The sequence below is a fragment of the Hordeum vulgare genome, chromosome 2H (assembly GCF_904849725.1).
Source record: "Hordeum vulgare subsp. vulgare chromosome 2H, MorexV3_pseudomolecules_assembly, whole genome shotgun sequence".
In the NCBI taxonomy this organism is placed as follows: Eukaryota; Viridiplantae; Streptophyta; class Magnoliopsida; order Poales; family Poaceae; genus Hordeum; species Hordeum vulgare.
The window spans coordinates 625,558,188-625,579,807 of NC_058519.1; the positions used below are offsets into that span (position 1 = coordinate 625,558,188).

At 42.6% G+C, this 21,620-nt stretch overlaps 2 protein-coding genes across 2 annotated transcripts; one reads left to right on the top strand and one right to left on the bottom strand.

The window, feature by feature from the left end:
* Positions 1-541: 541 nt before the first annotated feature.
* LOC123428014 (U11/U12 small nuclear ribonucleoprotein 25 kDa protein-like) lies at positions 542-3,832 on the bottom strand. The gene is made up of 4 exons (XM_045112163.1): positions 3,445-3,832; positions 3,234-3,339; positions 1,304-1,403; positions 542-1,007 (listed from the first exon to the last, which is right to left on the bottom strand). Exons 1-4 carry the CDS (start codon positions 3,665-3,667, stop codon positions 912-914), a joined length of 525 nt encoding a protein of 174 aa, XP_044968098.1. The 5' UTR covers positions 3,668-3,832; the 3' UTR covers positions 542-911.
* A 116-nt stretch (positions 3,833-3,948) lies between these two features.
* Positions 3,949-13,754, top strand: LOC123428818 (zinc finger CCCH domain-containing protein 30-like). Its single transcript, XM_045112953.1, has 6 exons — positions 3,949-4,090; positions 6,619-6,968; positions 8,343-8,675; positions 11,747-11,959; positions 12,050-12,174; positions 12,260-13,754. Exons 2-6 carry the CDS (start codon positions 6,639-6,641, stop codon positions 13,449-13,451), a joined length of 2,193 nt encoding a protein of 730 aa, XP_044968888.1. The 5' UTR covers positions 3,949-4,090; positions 6,619-6,638; the 3' UTR covers positions 13,452-13,754.
* The last annotated feature ends 7,866 nt before the right edge of the window (positions 13,755-21,620 follow it).

Below are 21,620 nucleotides of genomic sequence, written 5' to 3' on the forward strand. Positions count from 1 at the left end.
AAAAAGAAGCAGAAAAAACAAGTAAAGGACCAAGTCTGGACTCCTCCTCCAAATAACATTTTGGAGATCAATACTGATGGAGCCTTTAGGCGGTCCTATAATTCAGGTGGATGGGGCTTTACCATTAAAAATGACCAAGGTCTTGCGCTGATTGCAGGAGCTGGCAATTTGGTGAACGTTGCTATCCTCTTCTCTTCATATTGAAGCACTAGGCATGCTTTATGCAGTCAAAGAAGCAATGAGCATGGGGTGTCAAAGAATCATCTTGGAGACAGATGCAGCTGTTCTGAAGCAGGCGATCACTTTCTGATGCATATGACTGCTCCAACCTGTGTGTGATTTTCAAAGAAATAAAATCTGTAATATGCCTATCCTTTCAATCATGTAAGGTAAAAGTTTGTCCAAGAGCTTGTAATATGTCAGCACATTACTTGGCTGCTTACGGCACGGGTATGGAGCGGGAAAGCTACCAAGTCTGGCTTGACCCGTTGCCAGATTATGTAATAGACCTTGTAACTGGCACCACGTCCAGCTTGTTAAGTTAATGGAATACGAGGTGTTCCTCTCATAATAAATAAATATAAATGAAGCAGCCAGTAGTTTACCGGAGCTAGCTGACCTGCAAAAGCATGGTGCAGATAGTGCATTACATATTGTGGAGTGCACTTCCACTGCCGAATTACATGATCAGATCGGTAGCTTCCATATTACTACTTAGAACACAGATTAGCTCACGTGCACTACACACGTAGTGCTCTTCCCAAGCATACACGATCTTCTGCAACTCCATGCATCGACGAATTAGTGGATTGCTTCCTTGAAATATATCCGCCGCAGCTAAAACTTGGGGCGTTCTTCGTTTTGAAAATGATCACTCTCCACTGGTAGCAACGGCTTGTCCTGATTAGGGATCACATCTTCCTGCTAAGACCGTGGAAGAAACGGTGTTTTCTTCTCCTGGAATGCTTCTGATGTACTCTCGACATGACGTGTGGTGAGAAACAAACCTAGTCACAAAACTTTATTCACTTCATACATCTTTAGTTGATACCTGACATATCTAGTAACACTATCTCTGTAAGTGGATGCATTTGAGGTCAAACTATCTTATTTGGTAATGCAGATTCCACTAGGCCATCTTAAGAAAGAAGTATATGCATTTTTGTTCCATCCAAAAAGGTAAATGTCCATAAAGAGATGGGTTGTTCCCCAAAGAGGTTTCATATGCTGCTATGCACACCAAAAAGTTCCGAAAAATCGAAATGGAGAAAATTATGTTATTCTCTAACAGAAGGAACCACACCTTGGAGTTATTACGAATGTCATAAGAAGAAAGTGCAGAATTGTCATCTATCAACTTCTCACTTTGATGTGTCAGGCAGTAGTTCTCCCAAATATGCTTCCTGGGACAAACATAAATACTTAAAGCGAGTTTAGAAATTCTCGGTATCCTTAACAAATGGAAATATTGAAAAAGAAATGGTTGATAGATGCCACAAAAAAGTATGTTGGTTTTTAATAGAAAAATGGATGAAAACATGGATATTTCCGGCTAAAATAATGGAGCTAAATGATCAAATACAGCAAGAAAGCATTCCACAGGTACTTTACATATGCAACTAGTGCCGAGAACCACATAAATCATTATGCCTTTGAACTCCATAATTCAGGAAGAGATGGATACCAAGAAGGCACTTTCAGGAACTTCAATACAAACCTGACAGCTATTACCTCCGTCCCAAATTACTCGTCTTAGATTTGTCTAGATACGAATGTATATAACACTAAAATGTGTCCAGAAAAATCTCAGACAAGTAATTCCGGACGGAGGGAGTATTATATAATTGAAGCTATATTATCAAGCCTAGCTAAGAACAGTAAAGTAGGATCTCTAACTAGTTTTACATCTGTACATCTGAACCTGTATATGGGCTTTACTTAATAGTTGGCAGATGCCCAACCATATTAATTATGGAGTTGTAAATTGTTTTCAACATCTAGTAATGTTCATTCTGTACAGAAATAAAATAGTCGAGGCTTCCCAATTCTATAGTTTATCATAAAGCACTTGCGATCTTCATACTACATAGTAGCTTTTGTCTGACAAGTAGGCACAACACTTTCTGACAGTGGTAACAAATACTGACGCCAAGACCTCTTTGCGGCGAGTACTACTGTGATATCAGACAGCAAATGTTGTACTGTCCTAGACAAACTACAACCACATGGCTGAATCTTCATGGAGTTAAGGAATGGGGTTCATATTTTAGAGTTTACAATGCCATTAAACATCTTAGAGAGCAATTTCTTTATATGCTGAGCTCAAACTACTTTTAAGAAGACAATCTTTGAACATTATATCCTCCATAGTTTGAACTGAAATAGATTAGTTATGATAGGGACCTTAATTCAAATGGGTTTGACTAACCTTGTGTACACACATGCTAGTCAATACCAAACAGGTCAAGTTCAGTGCAAATATCAAGCTAAAAAACAAAATAAGCTTCAGCTTGGATTCTCAGCGTCTCGAGCTATTTCAGAATCCAAGTGAATACTGTAGATCTTGTGACCTTCATCTTATTCAGATCATGATGCCTATCTAAACTAGTACCTTTTGGTAGATCTTCAGTGACTGAGTGCCCACTGTAGGAGACATTAAATATCAAAGAGTGTTATCATCATATTCGACTGAAGAAGAATGTAATCTCCTAGACAGGCTTATAACAACATAGCAGAAGCTTCGAATTAAGAAAATAGGGTCTCAAATTAGAATTTAGAAGGTTCTTGATTTTTTGGAGGTAAATAAACAGTGTAGAAATAGCAGGCTTGCACATTCTGAAATAATCGTAAGGCAAATTCGCTGAGCAGTTTGAGCTAAAACTACTTCTAGAAGTCAAGTTTGGGAAGATATATTTTCCAGTTTCAACCGAAACACACTAATACAGAGATCCCAATTCGAACATTATATTTTCCTTCAAGTTTCAACAGAAAGACACTAATACAGAAAGCCTGATTGAAGTTGGTTTGACTAGCCTTATGTAACACATTCAGCTATTAGAGACCAAACAGGTCAAGCTCAGTGCAAATTCAGAATATATTGAAGAACGTCAAGTAACTAGATCAACCTGTGTTAGCATGAATCAAGTTGATGCCATGACTGTCAGAAGCCATCATCCACGGAAGAAATCAATTCGAGGCATTCCATTGATTTAGGAAAAGATCCTATTCCTTACCATGAGATGTGACGATGGCCCATCTGGCCCTGCTCTATCTCAGTTATTTTCTTCCTGACAGCCAGCTTCAAATCCTTGAGCGTAGCAGTGTTCAACACCGCGACATCTTCATCACCACAATGAAAAATATGCAGAACACGAATTGAGATGGGGATAAGCGCATGGTGAAAGATTTAGACAGAAATGTGGGGGTTGGAAGAGGGCCATATACCGAACGAGGTGTTGTCCAGCTTGACGACGGTCACCCTCATGGCGCTGCCGAGCTCGAGGTTGATGAGCGTGTCCACGTCCGCCAGCGAGGGCTTCCTCGGGACGTCGGCGAGTATGGGGTCGTCGAGGAGCGCCGCGAGCATGGACTGCAGCCTCGCCTGCTTGGCCTCGCTGCTCTGGTAAGCGGCCACCTCCTCGGGCTTCGAGGGTCCTGCCGAATCCATCGCCTCTCCCCGTAGAGCGCGAGCGAGATTGGCTCGGGAGGCGGTGCAGACCTCTGCGGCAGCGGGTGCTCAACGGCGGCGGCGGCGGGGGCGACGGTGGCGCTGGAGAAGGGGTCAGGAGGGGGGGTCGAAGGTGTTGAGAGGCCGACAAGTGGGACCCAGCCCCAGTCGAGCAGAATATGGTGAACCGCATCGGCCTCTGGTAGCCGTCCGATCGGGCAGCCGGGCGATTTGGACGGCGATCCCCATCGCAGCACACCTCTTCGTCTTTTATCTGCAAGCTTCTAGCCGCATCGGCCGCCGCCGCCGCCAGAATACATTCCGCCCGCCTCGTCGACGTCGTCTCGGGGTCTCGGCGCGTCGCCCGCGGGAAGCCAAGGAGCCAGGAGCAAGCGCCGCCGCGGCGAGCTCGTCATTCGGAAGGTGCGTGCAGACCGGACCCTAGAGCTTCTCTTGTGATGTACGGTCCCGTTCCGCCACTCGAAGCGTATGTATCCCCTAGGTTTTCTGCTCCGCAACGGCGATTTCTCCTCGGACGCTTGTCCATGTTCCTCGCGCTGCCCCGTAGTTCAGCCGCCGCAGCTTGGGGGTGGGGCGTGTCCTTCTGCACCAATCGTAGCCCTCTAAGCACCGGCGAGTAGGGTTCCTGTTCTTCTAGATTCACTAAGCTTCGAATGGTTTGGATGACCGCAGCTTGAAACACGGCCACAAGCAATTAGTGGTGTGATCTGTAACTTCGGTTTCGCTAGCCAGATATGTAGGGGCCTATAATTGGTACTCCATCATCTAGTACACTAATACAATTATCAATTATGTTATGTTGGCTAGTGATCTTGGAGGATGGAACTGAAACATATGCTAATTTGGTTTGTATACTCACATTTTACTGTCTCGAGTGACCTTGAAGGCTGGAGCTCATGCTATAAGATTTATTTTGTGGGAACTGAAGTAGCAATCAGCGAAGTAATTAATAATATACGCTGGTAACTCCTATATGTATGCTGTATTTATGCTATAGGTAGTGTACCTAAAACAATTGTACTCCCTCCGTCCGGAAATACTTGTCCTAGAAATGTATAAAATGGATGTATCTATAACTAAAATAAGTCTAGATACATCTACTTTTAAGACAAGTATTTCCGGACGGAGGGAGTATGTTGTTAATTTTCATATCGTCAACGGGAAGTAATGCCATGCTCATGATATGTAAAATTTGTTGTACTGGAATTATGCTGTTAAAGCCATAGGATGGTGTGCCTATCAAATTGATAACATTGTCACTTTGAATTCGTGTTCTTTACTTCTTTAGTCTTTACAACATTCGGTTGTCTTTGAAAGCTTTCAAATCTGCATTCAGTTTTAATTATATTGGATATAGTTGTGGCAGGGGCACTGTTCATTCTGTTTTCATATGGGTATAGTTGTGGTTGGGGCACCCTATTAGTTGTGTTTTGTGATAGTATAGTTTTCACCCCTTACTTAAAGACTCCAACCAGAAACTTCGCATAACTAGGTAACTGATTTGGTTGGAAATGTTTTGGATCAGCTTCCAACATCAAATTTTGTATATCTAAGATTTATAACCTCTGATCGGTGTATTGTGGGGTGGTATTCCGGGTTTAGAGTTCTCCTGCTGTCATACATTTCTAGCTTCCAACATCAAGTTGGTGAAAATGTGTGCTATGATGTGACTTCAGTGGCTTCCGTGGAATGCAGGCAACATATGCCTACATGTCTGTGTGCCTTTATGATGGAATAGTTTTTATGTTTGATGGGGCTCTAATGACATTAAATGACTATATTGAAAAGGGTGGCTGGAATTTGCAACCATGCCCACTGTATCTTTGTCTGTTGTCCAATGGAAATTTGTCTGGAGGGACCCCGATGACAGTAAATGAATACATGATGGGGTCAAATTTGAAATTATACTGTGGTTTTGTCAATGTTGATTACAAATTATAGTGGTATACTTCCCATTCTTTAAGGGCAATCTGTTTGTGTGAATTATTTCACCTTGATAATGTAGAGCTTGATGAATTCCTAGTTCTAAAATAATTTCAATCTTAGGAATGTTTTCTTGTTTATTTCTGTGCCGGGAGGGGGGGTGGGGGTGTATTGTGGGGTGGTATTCAGGGTTTTTAGTTCACCTGCTGTCATACATTTCTAGCTCCACCGCAGTTGCTGAAAATGTCTGCTATGATGTGGCTTCTGTAGAAAGCAAGAAACATATGCCTAAATGTCTGTGTGCTTTTATGATGGAATGTTTTTTTAAATTTTTTTGATGGCACTCTAATGGCATTAAAAGAATATATTGGAAAAACTGGGTGGAATTTGCACCATACCACTGTATATGTGTTAATTGTCCTATGGAAATGTGTTTGAAGGGACGCTGATGACAGCAAATGAAGAAATTGGAACGATGGGGTTGAATTTTAACTCGTACTGTATTTTTGTCAATGTTGGTTATATGAATTCTAGTGGTATACTTCCTTTTCCTGAAGGGCAATCTGTTCTTGTGTCGTTTATTTCACCTTGATGATGTAGAACATTAGAGCATGATGAATTACTAGTTGTAAAAATAATTTCATCGTTAGGATTTAGGAATAGTATCTTGTTTGTTTCTATGCCGGGAGGTGGAGTGGGGGACAGCTAAGTTGCCACTGGTTGCAAGTTCAACAAATAAAGTGCATTAGCAATTTGCTTCTCCTTGCGATGCTACATCCAAATTTCCTGTAAATTAACAATTTGCTTTTTGTTGCGATGCTTCACCACTTTATTTCTGTTGCGAGTGCAACCATTAGCAGTTTGCTTATTGAGATGCCACATGCAGTGCTGCAGTCAACTGAATTGGCACTTTCGTTTTTCTTAGGGACGCCTCACCATTTTATTTCTTTTGCTGACATCCTAAGATGACTATATTCTGACAAGTAACGCGCTCCTGGTTTTCACAGGTTAGCAGCATCCGACAGCCATGGCGAAGCATCACCCCGATCTCATCATGTGCCGGAAGCAGCCCGGCATTGCCATCGGCCGCCTGTGTGAGAAGTGCGACGGCAAGTGCGTCATCTGCGACTCGTACGTGCGCCCCTGCACCCTTGTCCGTGTCTGCGACGAGTGCAACTACGGCTCTTTCCAGGGGAGGTGTGTCATCTGCGGAGGGGTGGGCATCTCGGATGCCTACTACTGCAAGGAGTGCACGCAGCAGGAGAAGGACCGGGACGGGTGCCCCAAGATCGTGAACCTGGGGAGCGCCAAGACGGACCTCTTCTACGAGCGCAAGAAGTATGGTTTCAAGAAGAGGTAGGCATTATTTTGTGCTGCTGTGGCATGCTGGCACTTGAGTTGATGATACCAAGAGCAGGTTTGCCGAATGTATTGCTATGGTTTGGTACCTGATTGATGGGAGAATACATCCGTGGTGATGATCTGATCTGTAATAACTGTATCTGATGTATGGTCTTAAGCGAGCCTAGCTGGACCCTCAACTGCTTGTGCAGTGACATGCGCCGTGACTGTTGCTGACTTGGAATGTGGATTGAGATGACTGGCTTTGTGCGCCGTGTCATTGTCTTGGCCGTTGCAAGTTGCAGCGACGTGACATGGTTGTTATCTGGAGACGAAGCAAGCTGGCAGCTGATGGCGCCTAGTGCGCTTTCCGTAGAACCAGCTGGAAGTACTCTGACCAGTGCCCGTCTACCTGGCTGAGCCTGTGGACGGCAGCGCTCAGGCATTTCCAGTATCTCGTATCGCAGCTTTCAGATCCCACAGGATTATGGTTTCTTCAGGTAGAGGTTACATGTTGTGGCCACGTAGGGTTACCTCTGTTAACAGCAAAGCGTTCGAAAGCCGAATGAAAGCCCCGGTCTGGGAAGCGAATCAAAGTACTCTAGTCAGGGTATGGCCAATGCCTAGTATGCCAAGGAAAAGTATGTTGGAACGAGGAAGTGAGATTCTTTGTAGAAGGCGAGTGCTTAAAAAAAATGATCCAATGTAAGAAGTAAAAAAGCGAGTGTAACGTAGAGATGCATGTGTATTAAAGTTTTTTGTCTATTCTTTAATAATACCTTGCATTGAAAAGAAAAATCAACGTAGATACTTCAAACTAATTTTTATCATGAAACATCATATTTAGTAGGGGGACACTGAAAATACAGAGTAGCATGATGATGGCAGTTGGCAGGAATCCGAAGTGCGCACTTTTATCATCATCATGAACAAGTCCCTGTCTCTGTCAAGGAGGAGTTCCTGTCCAGTACGCCTCCTTAATAACCTTAAAACACTAACCTCCGACTAATCTGCTTCTGTCAACTATAGTACCGGAGTAGGAGTAGGAGTAGGACTGGTATGGTACGTCTCACGGACTTTGCTCGATCTGCTAACCAACGACCGGTAAAATTACGTGCCGTCTCGCATGACCTACCGGTTAACGACGACGTGATTACGTATTTGCCCTCGGGACAAAACGATGGAGGGTAGATAAGTAGGGGGCAACCTGGTAAATTCACACCGAGCTGTCCTGGATTTGGGGTTAGGTTAGCCGCATCGATCTCGGCTCGGCTGCTGGGTGGGGTGGGAGGCTGCGAACTGAAGGAGGAAAACAAGGAGAAAAGAAAGGAACGCAAATCGACGCGACGACAAATAAGAAAAGGGGGAGGGGGCGTCCAGGGCTGGGTAGAGCGGTGCCGACGCGAGCCACCACATCCTCCTCCTCGCCTCCTCACCACCTCCCGTCTCCTCCCCCCCTCCCCTCCCCTCCCCTCCAAATCCGCCGCCGCCGCCGCCGGGACGCGGAGGGGCTAACCCTAGCCGGCCCCGATCGCCACCTCTCCCGTGGGTTCGTTCCGTCGATCGCTCGCCCTGCCCTGCCCTGCCCTGCCGCTGCAAACGCGCGTCTCGTCTCGTCTCGTCTAGATCGGATTCGATTCGGTGTGTTGCGGGGGGTGTAGCGACGATGGGGTCGAGGCGGTCGCGGCGCGTTTCGTGGGCCACCGGACCCAGCCTCTGCAAGGTACTGCCACTGATACTACTAGTCCAGTCCAATCCAATCCAATCCATCCACCCACCCAATCGAGGAGACGGATTCGAGGGCTCGTCCGCCGTCTTTGCGGATTTTGGTTTGTTTGGTTGCGTGGTTGCCTTGTTCTTGTTGATGAATGGTTTGATTGGTTGATTAATCCGTTGCTGTTGTTGCGTGAGATACCATCTTTGTTGTACTGGACCGCTCTTGTTTTGTTCCCTTTGGAGATGCGAGATGCGTGGCCCTGCGTGTAAAACGACGAGGATGCTGTGTATCCGATGAGCGCAGCGCAACAGAATGAGATGCGGATTTCGTTCTGCAAACGTGGCAGGATTGCTGGCGTTGCTGACACCGATATTTATTTATACAGATGCTCGTAGCGGATAATTTCAGTGTGCGGTTAACCCTATGACAGAACAAAACGCGATCATTTAAACAACCTCTGCATATATGTATATATATATCTGTATCAAACAGCGTCAGGATGCAGACAATGTGGCGGGGGAGACGAGCAAAGGGGGAATCGAATGACGAGTGAAACACTTACGAAATATGAAATACTGCATCTAGTATAACAACATAATACCAGCTGGGAATTTGGTACACTACAGTATCCTAGTATTATCTCAAATTTTAGACAACATATATGTATATCTTATTTGATCTTCCCTGTCATGTGTATAGGGAAGCGTCGTTACATTCTCTGCAGGAAGCGAGTAGTCGATTGATTTAGGTGTCAATTCAGTTTGCCCTCTTCTCTGTTTCATGAGCATGCCAACATATATCCAGCAGTATTGCTACCACCTAGCACGTTAGTATAGCATGTGGATTCACATAACTTGGGCATGTGCTGTTACATTTTTCCTGCTGACTAAGCATGTTCAAATTACACTGTCTACCATACATCCAACTTTTCTCTATTAACTAGTGATCGGTTTGTTTACTATTAAGCACATCAGGCTGCCCTTGTATTCATGTAACGCGGTGTCACTGCTGGCTGGCTATCTTTTCATAGTTTACACAGTTCAATGATCTCCAGCAGGGTCAGAAGTCTTGAGTAAACATTGTAATGTTTATAAGCGGGAGATGTTACCCTTAAATTTTTAAATATGAAAAACAGAATATATCTCATGCTTCACTTCTATATCACAGGCTTTATTCCTGCCGTAATAATGCCAATTCGTCAGATTATCACTGTCTACAAAAAATTAGGTTAAAAGACAGAAACAAACAATGCACGTATTTGAAGTTCAAAATGCAACTTAATCAAAATCTACACACACACACAAAACATACATAATACAGATGGCACTGTTTTACATTTCCTATCATCAAGCAAACAGATGGCACCCTTTTAAATTTCCTATCATCAATGAATGTGTTCAACTTTACATGATTTAATTCAAGTTGATTCTGAAATTTGTTATGCACTAGGTTCTACCCTTTTCTGGAAAAGAATGATATTTGTCCTGTTAAGCTATGTGAGGCTCTTATAATTTATCACATTGTTTCTTCTGGAATTAGTGGCATTAGATGGCCATTTTTGTTAGACCTTGTTCAGCAAAATTCTTTTTGTATATGCTATAAAGTACCAATGGTGAACTTTGCTTTATTCATCTGTTCAGCATGAGATACCATTAATAACGAGATAATGCATTTATTGGCTGAATCCAAATGAGCATTATTATGGAAGCTTATCTTGTCAGTTACCATCCCTAAGTGATTGCATTTTGGTTTCTGTAAAGTATTTTTTGCTCATACTTGTCATTACTTGATTTATTGTCTTGTCAGTGCACTGATGTCGTCGTTACTCGATTTTTTGCTAATAGATCAGCTTTTTACACGTGTCCTCAGCACCATGATGCTAAGTTTAGGTTGATAAGTGTAGTCATTGACTCCCTGGATCATGCTTATCTTTCTTTGCTTACGCTCATTACAGATTTTTATAGAAAATACTTGCAAGGATAACAGGAAACGGTGCATATGTGCATATATGAATTTTTGTTCTAGTGATATCATTCCATTTGCTGCTGCACTCTGTAAATTGTTGATATGATTTTCAGTGTCTGTTGTTGAAAGCCCTGCACGGTATCCAGCATCATTACTTAGCTTGCACTACTTATTATCCATATAGAAGTCTCAAGCAGTTGTCCTGCCTATAGAATCTTACTGGTATGTCACAGTTGACAGAACCGGCCCTCAAAATCTCCTTCAAATTTCTTGGAGATTTGAATGCCTTGATTGAGCTACATTACTTCAGTTATTGATCTTTTAAAGTCCTAAACATAGGTTCTGGTAAGAGAAGAAAATCATCTATATTACCTGATTGACTGATTCATATTGAAGTCTAAACTGCACTAATATTTTACAGAACTGCTCCTCAAATCTCGTTTTGTTTTGTTTGAGATCAGATTCCCTGATTGTGCTACTACCAATTTTCTTGAGAATTATATGAAATCCTGAATCGAAATTCTGTGAACAGTCGGAAGAAAATCATCTCTCTGTTACCTGCAATAATGCTAGACCTACAAAAACTTACAAAGGTTTACTTAACCTTCCAAACTAATTCTTCTCTCCTCCCCTGATTTTTAGTGGGGGTGGGGCCCCTCATCCCTCAATTACCAATCACAATCCTACACATCAGTTTGTACGTAAAATCTTTAAGTAAGTCTTTGTAGATGTAGCATTACTCAAATTTTATAGACACCATTCATGACATCTACACAGTGGTCAATTTTCTTATTCTGGAAAATATTGATAGTTGGATATAAAGTCAGTCGTACACCTTACTAACCGATACAAGATTTTATTTATGGGTAGAGCATAGCCAAGCCCATTTTTGCGCTATATATCATGTGCCAATCCTGAAGAGAATACAATTTGTTAATTTGGTTCAAGGTGTGCTTTGTATCAGTTGTATACTAATTATCTTATTGCTCATGTACATTATATCCGAGTTCAGTGAGTAAGTGTAGATTTTTGATTTTTGGTTCCTAGTCATTAAAACATTGCAGAATGTAAATATTAAGAAACTCCGCCTCATTTATTTGTTAATCTCTCAGGTAAGGCTGTTTATATCTGAGGATTCCCCTTCCCAAGCTGGATTAAGACCGCAAGACAATCTCCAAGCAAAAGGCTCCACATCCTTAATGCATGCAGCTGGCTCGAGTTCAGATGATTCCCTGCCTCCGGGTTTTGAGTCACTGCAGCCAGCCAATGACCTCAAAATTGACATATCTCAAATTCCTATTATTAGGTGGAAATGCCCACCACATGTAAGACTCGTGATTTAGACTGCCGTGTTAAACAAACTTTCTAGATATTTTTCAATATCATCTCATTTTTCAACATTGTCTTGGTTTCAGATATTGCTGAACCCAGAGTGGCAGGTTGCCTCTGGAAAAGAAAGCAGGGAGATTCCTGTACAAAATGAGAGAATGTTTGGAGTGCTTGAGGCTATTTATCCACGTGCGTCGAACATTCCTCCAAAGTAAGCAAGCTTCTCATATGGGTTTACAGATTCTCCGTTTTGACGCTTCATATTTGTTATTCATTAGCTCTTTGTGCCAATGCAGCCCATTTGTTTCTCTTGATGTGAAAGACGCTCATTATGATGACTCCGAAACCCCATTGATTCCTGTGATCCCTGTCGAAGATGATGATGCTTCAGATCAGTCGGAAGGACCAATGGTTGATCCACCAAACGATTACCATCAGTCAAACGATGCGCCACTAGCGTCAAATGCTTCAGTTACTGCTGCACAACAGCATCCTCATGGATCCACTGGCGTTGAACCTGATGTGTTGGCTGCAGCTTCTGCTGCATACACTGCAATAATGCAGAGCAACCAAAAGGGAAGTATGGTTGACCGAGATCTGCTTGTTAAAATACTGAGTGATCCTGTACAAGTTGAGAGGTTAATGAAAGAATACAACCAAATTAGACAAAAACAATCTGCCAGTAGTTCTGTTGTTGCCCCAATGCCAAGAGGTCCACCACCCCAAATGACAATGAGTGCCCCTGCTTCATATTCCAATCATATGACAACTTTCCAGAACACAAATTCTACCCTGCCACCTCCACCACAAATGGCCCCACGGCCAATGATGAATCGACTACCTCAAGGATATCCTCCAGTTCCCATGAATCATCCACCAGGCTCTAGTCCAGCTATTAATCTTCGACCCGGTTCTAGTCCAGCTATGAGTCGTCCACAAGGTCCAAGTCCGGTCATGAGTCGTCCACAAGGTCCAAGTCCGGTCATGAGTCGTCCACCAGGTCCAAATCCAGCCATGAGTCATCCCCCAGGTTCAAATCCAGCCACGAGTAACCCCCCAGGTTCAAATCCAGCTATGAGTCATCCCCCAGGGTCAAATCTAGCTATGAGTTATCCACCAGGTTCAAGTAGTCCAGCTATGAATTTTTCAGGTGCTCCACCAAGGGCTATCAACTACTACAAAACCCTCATCCATCAGCATGGTGGTGAAAGGCAGGAATCACTTGAACAACATGGAAGGCAGTTTGGAATGTACCCCCAATCTGCTCCTCCCCAAACCAGTGGTATTGATGCTATGAATGGTGCTTCTGTGACGAACAGGGATATGAAAACGAGGCCAACGAGACCATGTGCTTACTTCAATGGCCCGAGAGGGTGTCGCAACGGAGCTAATTGCACGTTTCTACACGATTCATCGCCCCCTTCAAGGCAGCAGGAGAACGATTCGAAAAGATTAAAGTTAGACAGCAGAATAGCTGGTCGAAATTGAGCTGTTGGCTGCTACTCAAGTTTTTGACTGTTCTTTGGTTCATTATCCTTTTTCCACATCCATGGTTCAGTGAATATTACAGCCGCCAGCTCCCTGTCCTGTTCGACTCCCTCCCATTAGCGTGCCTTCTCTCCTTTTATATAGACAAAAAGATGTTCTGGAGGAAAAGGGAAATATTTCATCCTATATTGGAGCAAGAATTTTACTGAACCAGTTACACACCGATATCTGTTGAAGGACTTAAATTGTGGCTAGTTTCATGCTACCTTAATGGTGATTGTTCTTGTTTTGATTTTCTGAAAACTGATTTTTTTTACACAATTTGAACTTGGTGTGAAAACTTGATTAGACTACAAAGACCCAATCATGATAATTGCTTACTTCAAGAAACTAATCATTTTTTATAAGATTGTTTTTTTGGTTTCCTGTGTATATCAGTTAAGAATAGGTTAAATTACATTTGCATGATTTACCTTTCAAATTTTAAATGTATTTTACTATATTTGAGCAAGGTTATAAAGAAGAATATCATTGTCTAAAATAAAAAAATCATCATTATTACATTTGTCATACAATATATTTTTATATTGTATTTTAAATATAATTTCATGTTTTATTTATTCAACATTAAATTTTTATTTTCATATTTTATTTATTTGTCATTAAATATATATTTCCATATTTTATTTTCGTGATGAAATATATTTTCATTATTTAATAATGTAATTTTTGTTATGTTTTACTATAAAATTGTACAAACTTATAAATATTTTACATTCACATAAATTAATACACCTCATATTTTGAAACAGAGGGAGTATAATGATACCATAATGTATAGTGCCATGCAAAAAATAAATACCATATTTGTATATAAAATAAAAATATATAATTTTGACCATGTTTGTAGACAAATGTGAACAGTTACAATACTGAATATATAATATCCGAAAATATATTTCATGCCGAACCTAATGGTATATATTTGGTATTTGTTTTTTAGTTGATGGGCATATATTTGGTCCTGCAAATGTAAACATTTACAGTACTGAATATATGTCGTATGAAAATATATTTCATGATGAACCCATAACAGTATTTATTTGGCTTTTGATAAGGTTTGGTAATATTTTTCTGTATACTTTATCAACGTAATCTTTTATGCAAGCCAAGACAAACTAATACGCGCCACATTTTATTTTGGCTCGAAGAAAGGAGTGTATCGACGGAGAGAATCATAAGCTAATATCAGGCGATGCATATGGCAGCCAGGCATGGAGCCAGCATTCATACATAGAATGAACAAGTTGTGAAATCTTTTACCTACAACAATCACAATCAGAAGAATCAATTTGTTAGGGATCTAGCCCCCACGTCCCTTCCTAAATTCGTTCCATTTGCAGCTAAGTTTACGCACCGAGACCGACTATTGTCTGTGAAGCATACGATATAGGCAGTTTGGAAAGCGTGCGTACGTGCGTGCATGCATGCATTTTTTTTCTTCCGTATGAGCAACCAACCACCTAGCTTAGCTAGCTACTGGTCACTGTCTAATCAGGATCAGACAATCAGCTGTATATAGCACCCGTACGTTTCATGGGAGTTTGTTCCGGCAGCGTGTAGTACCACCGACTAACTGCACTGCTACGGTAGCCGGTAGCGACGTGCGTGCGCACGCGCGCGCTACCGGGGCAAAGCAGGCGACCGGTCCGTGCGTGGTTGCGTGTCCATCGTGTTGGCATCGTTCCGCCAGCTTCGCACACGGCACGCACGGGACGACGGCGACGTCGCTCTGCAGCATGGACGTGGGTGCGGCGGACCAGGCGCGCCGTGATCGAGCCCCACGGAAACGTCTCGAGTCTCGAGTCTCGGTCTCCCATCCGCCGGCTGACCAGCTCGCACGTTTAGCTGCAATGGCGTGAGCTAGGGCCATGAGCGCATGCATGTGACCGAACCCAACCCAACCCAACACGAAAAACGCCAGAGAGGATGTCCCACGGTTTTAATTCACCCAAAAAGGCTTCGTCCTGCTTTATTTAGTTATATACTAGCAAAAGAGCCCGTGAGATGCAACCGGAGCAAATCATACAACACGTCCTAACCTAATAATCATGACTTGAGATTTTTATTTAAACTCATGTTTACGTTGTCTTTTTTTTGTCAATACATCTATGCTCTCTCTCTCTCTAACTCTCTCTCTCTCCTTAAAATGAACATCAATTTTTCTGTTTTCATGTAATGTTTCGCCGATTATTGATAGTTTTTTTGTCTTCAGTCTCATTTTGATGAGGTGTTCATTTGCAACACGGATCGACCTCAGTACGAAAAAATGGATTGTGCGCTATTGATTAAAATTACAGCATAAATAGAATTTTAATTTTTTTAAATAAGTAAAATAATATCATATTTAGACTCTACGCATCACTATTGATGAAAATTACATTATAAACAAAATTTTAAAAAGTTAGATAGATAAACTAACATTATATTCAGATTCTACATATGTTTCTAATAAAATTTCATATATAATAATTTAAAATTGAAGTTACCGTTTAAAAGATATGATTTTTTTAAAGTATTTGTCACTTATAACTGAACTGCAGATTAATTAATATAAAATTGAAGGACATTTTTATAAAAATTACAAAAAATGATTCGTTCTCTCACTTAATTATGTACTACGAGTTGATTTCGGGAAACCACAGGGGGGTTTCCTGTAAAAGTAAAACAAATCGTTTTCTCACTTAAATCCGGACTGCGGGTTGATTTCAGGAAAACCCGGGGGGTTTTCAGCAAAACGACCACGACGTACGGCAGAAGCACTCCATGCTTTAGTATTAGGAAAAGATACGTAATACATCAACCAAGCATCACAACAGAAAAATAAAAATAAAAAGAAAGTGAAAGGATACGAGACGCTAAAGAATAGGTCGGGAGTGCACTCGGAACAAGCTAGTACTCCCTCCGTAAAAGAAAATATAAAAACGTTTAGAGTATCTATAGCCGAACCCCTTAAATGACCCCTCATACGTATGCGGACGTGATCAGTCAGTGAGCATACATAAGAGCTAGAGAAGGGAAAAAGTGATCCAACCGAATCCTTCACATCGTTCCTATATGTCTCGAGTGTCCGCAACCCTCATATTCATCTTAAATATGGGGAGGATATAAGGGCTCGTAGATGCGTCCGGGCGCGCCTAGTCAGTCCGCCACATAGGACGTGATCCCACCTCGGATCTGTGGGCCTCAATTTGCAAGGAGTGGCTGAAGATGCTCTTAGATCTTTATTTTAACTATCTAGATGATTTTATATTATTTTTTACAAAGGGAGTACATCAAAGACCGTGCCTGTGGTTTTGATTGATCGGTTGGTTGTTGGCGAACGCCGTGCGAGGTCACGACTGCTCACCCTTGAAGAAAAAGGAGAGCGAGCTTCTTTGCATTTCAGATCATAAGCTATTTCTGAACCGTCTGAGTTGATTAGGAAGAAGATGCCGAGGCCAAAAGGCATCGATGCGGTTTTTTGGAACCTGAGTGTAAACGCACTTGACTAGAAACAAATTTGTCAAACTTTGTCGGAACAAGATTGTCTAGTGTGTCTCTCACGTGTAAAGTTTGGCAAATAAATAACTTATGTGGTCTTTTTAGCAAAATTGCAAATATAATTTGTGTGAATAGTAAGCTTCATACTGTTGGAAATATGCCTTAGAGGCAATAATAAATTAGTTATTATTATATTTCTTAGTTGATGATAATCGTTTATTATCCATGCTATAATTGTATTGATTGGAAACACAATACTTGTGTGGATACATAGACAAAACACTATCCCTAGTAAGCCTCTAGTTGACTAGCTCGTTGATCAAAGATGGTCAAGGTTTCCTGGCCATAGGCAAGTGTTGTCACTTGATAACGGGATCACATCATTAGGAGAATCATGTGATGGACTAGACCCAAACTAATAGACGTAGCATGTTGATCGTGTCATTTTGTTGCTACTGTTTTTTGCGTGTCAAGTATTTATTCCTATGACCATGAGATCATATAACTCACTGACACCGGAGGAATGCTTTGTGTGTATCAAACGTCGCAACGTAACTGGGTGACTATAAAGATGCTCTACAGGTATCTCCGAAGGTGTTAGTTGAGTTAGTATGGATCAAGACTGGGATTTGTCACTCCGTGTGACGGGGAGGTATCTCGGGGCCCACTCGGTAATACAACATCACACACAAGCCTTGCAAGCAATGTAACTTAGTGTAAGTTGCGGGATCTTGTATTACGGAACGAGTAAAGAGACTTGCCGGTGAACGAGATTGAAATAGGTATGCGGATACTGACGATCGAATCTCGGGCAAGTAACATACCGAAGGACAAAGGGAATGACATACGGGATTACACGAATCCTTGACACTGAGGTTCAAACGATAAGATCTTCGTAGAATGTGTAGGATCCAATATGGGCATCCAGGTCCCGCTATTGGATATTGACCGAGGAGTCTCTCGGGTCATGTCTACATAGTTCTCGAACCCGCAGGGTCTGCACACTTAAGGTTCGACGTTGTTTTATGCGTATTTGAGTTATATGGTTGGTTACCGAATGTTGTTCGGAGTCCCGGATGAGATCACGGACGTCACGAGGGTTTCCGAAATGGTCCGGAAACGAAGATTGATATATAGGATGACCTCATTTGGTTACCGGAAGGTTTTCGTGCATTACCGGAAAAGTTTCGGGCTCATCGGTAGTGTACCGGGAGTGCCGGGAGGGGTGCCGGGGACCATCGGGAGGGGTGTCACGCCCCAAGGGGTCTCATGGGCTATGGGAAGAGATAAACCAGCCCCTAGTGGGCTGGAATAAGTTCCCACTAAGGCCCATAAGGTTTGAGAAGAAAAAAACACAAGGTGGAAAGAGTTTCCAAGTGGGAAGGTGGAATCCTACTCCAAGTAGGATTGGAGTAGGACTCCTCCACCTCCAATTTCGGCCAAACCTTTAGGTTTTGAGGCTGCCTCCTCCCCTCCCTCCCACCTATATATACGGAGGTTTTAGGGCTGATTTGAGACGACTTTCTCACGGCTGCCCGACCACATACCTCCATAGTTTTTCCTCTAGATCGCGTTTCTGCGGAGCTCGGGCGAAGCCCTGCTGAGACAAGATCATCACCAACCTCCGGAGCGCCGTCACGCTGCCGGAGAACTCTTCTACCTCTCCGTCTCTCTTGCTGGATCAAGGAGGCCGAGATCATCGTCGAGCTGTACGTGTGCTGAACGCGGAGGTGCCGTCCGTTCGGTACTAGATCGTGGGACTGATCGCGGGATTGTTCGCGGGGCGGATCGAGGGACGTGAGGACGTTCCACTACATCAACCGCGTTCTCTAAACGCTTCTGCTGTACGATCTACAAGGGTACGTAGATCACTCATCCCCTCTCGTAGATGGACATCACCATGATAGGTCTTCGTGCGCGTAGGAAAATTTTTGTTTCCCATGCGACGTTCCCCAACAGTGGCATCATGAGCTAGGTTCATGCGTAGATGTCTTCTCGAGTAGAACACAAAAGTTTTTGTGGGCGATGATGTGCGTTTTGCTGCCCTCCTTAGTCTTTTCTTGATTCCGCGGTATTGTTGGATTGAAGCGGCTTGGACCGACATTACTCGTACGCTTACGAGAGACTGGTTTCATCGTTACGAGTAACCCCCTTTGCTCAAAGATGACTGGCAAGTGTCGGTTTCTCCAACTTTAGTTGAATCGGATTTGACCGAGGAGGTCCTTGGATGAGGTTAAATAGCAACTCATATATCTCCGTTGTGGTGTTTGCGTAAGTAAGATGCGATCCTACTAGATACCCATGGTCACCACGTAAAACATGCAAACAAGAAAATTAGAGGACGTCTAACTTGTTTTTGCAGGGTATGATTGTGATGTGATATGGCCAACGATGTGATGTGATATATTGGATGTATGAGATGATCATGTTGTAATAGAAATATCGACTTGCACGTCGATGGTACGGCAACCGGCAGGAGCCATAGGGTTGTCTTTATAACTAACGTTTGTGCTTGCAGATGCGTTTACTATTTTGCTAGGATGTAGCTTTAGTAGTAATAGCATGAGTAGCACGACAACCCCGATGGCGACACGTTGATGGAGATCATGATGATGGAGATCACGGTGTGACGCCGGTGACAAGAAGATCGTGCCGGTGCTTTGGTGATGGAGATCAAGAAGCACGTGATGATGGCCATATCATGTCACTTATGAATTGCATGTGATGTTAATCCTTTTATGCACCTTATTTTGCTTAGAACGACGGTAGCATTATGAGGTGATCTCTCACTAAAATTTCAAGACGAAATTGTGTTCTCCCCGACTGTGCACCGTTGCTACAGTTCGTCGTTTCGAGACACCACGTGATGATCGGGTGTGATAGACTCAACGTTCACATACAACGGGTGCAAAACAGTTGCGCACGCGGAACACTCGGGTTAAGCTTGACGAGCCTAGCATGTGCAGACATGGCCTCGGAACACATGAGACCGAAAGGTCGAGCATGAATCGTATAGTTGATATGATTAGCATAGAGATGCTTACCACTGAAACTATTCTCGACTCACGTGATGATCGGACTTGAGATAGTGGATTTGGATCATGTACCACTCAAATGACTAGAGAGATGTACTTTTTGAGTGGGAGTTCTTAAGTAATATGATTAATTGAACTAATTGTCATGAACATAGTCTAATGGTCTTTGCGAATTACGATGTAGCTTGCACTATAGCTCTACTGTTTTTACATGTTCCTAGAGAAAATTTAGTTGAAAATTGATAGTAGCAAAACTTTGCAGACTGGGTCTGTAAAACCGAGGATTGTCCTCGTTGCTGCGCAGAAGGATTATGTCCTTAATGCACCACTCGGTGTGCTGCACCTCGAGCGTCGTCTGTGGATGCTATGAACATCCGACATACACGTTTCTGATGACTACACGATAGTTCAGTGCAAAATACTTAATGGCTTAGAAGCAAGGCGCCGAAAACGTTGTAAAACGTCACGGAACATAAGTGATGTTCTAAAGAGATGAAATTGTGATTTCATGCTTGTGCCCTTGTTAAGAGGTACGAGACCTCCGACAAGATTCTTTGTCCACAAAGTAAAGGAGAAAGGCTCAATCGTTGAGCGTGTGCTCAGATTGTCTGAGTACGACAATCGCTTGAATCAAGTGGGAGTTAATCTTCCAGATGAGTTAGTGATAGTTCTCCAAAGTCACTGCCACCAAGCTGTGAGAGCTTCGTGATGAACTATAACATATCAAGGATACATACAATGATCCTTGAGCGATTCACGATGTTTGACACTGCGAAAGTAGAAATCAAGAAGGAGCATCAATAGTTGATGGTTTGTAAAACCACTAAGTTTCAAGAAAGGCAAGGGCTAGAAGGGATACTTCGTGAAACGGCAAAACAGTTGCTGCACTAATGAAGAGACCCAAGATTAAACCCAAACCCGAGACTAAGTGCTTCTGTAATGAGGGGAACAATCACTGAGGCGGAGCAACTCAAGATACTTGGTAGATAAGAAGGCTGGCAAAAGTCGAAAGAAGTGTATTTGATATACATGATGTTGATGTGTACTTTACTAGTACTCCTAGCAGCATGAGGGTATTGGATACCGGTTCGGTTGCTAAGTGATTAGTAACACGAAATGAAAGCTACGGCATAAACGGAGACTAGCTAAAGGCGAGGTGACGATACGTGTTGGAAGTGTTTCCAAGGTTGATATGATCAAACGTCGCACGCTCCCTCTACCATCGGGATTGGTGTTAAACCTAAATAATTGTTATTTGGTGCTTGCGTTAAGCATGAACATGATTGGATCGTGTTTATTGCAATACGATTATTCATTTAAGGAGAATAATGGTTACTCTATTTTCTTGAATAATCACCTTCAATGGTTTATTGAATCTCGATCGTAGTGTTACACATGTTCATAATATTGGTGCCAAAAGGATACGAGTTAATGATGATAGTACCACTTACATGTGGCACTGCCGCTTGAGTCATGTTAGTATAAATTGCATGAAGAGGCTCCATGCTGATGGATCTTTGTACTCACCTGATTTCGAATCACTAGTGACATGCAAACCATACCACATGAGCAAGGCCTTGTTTTCATTGAG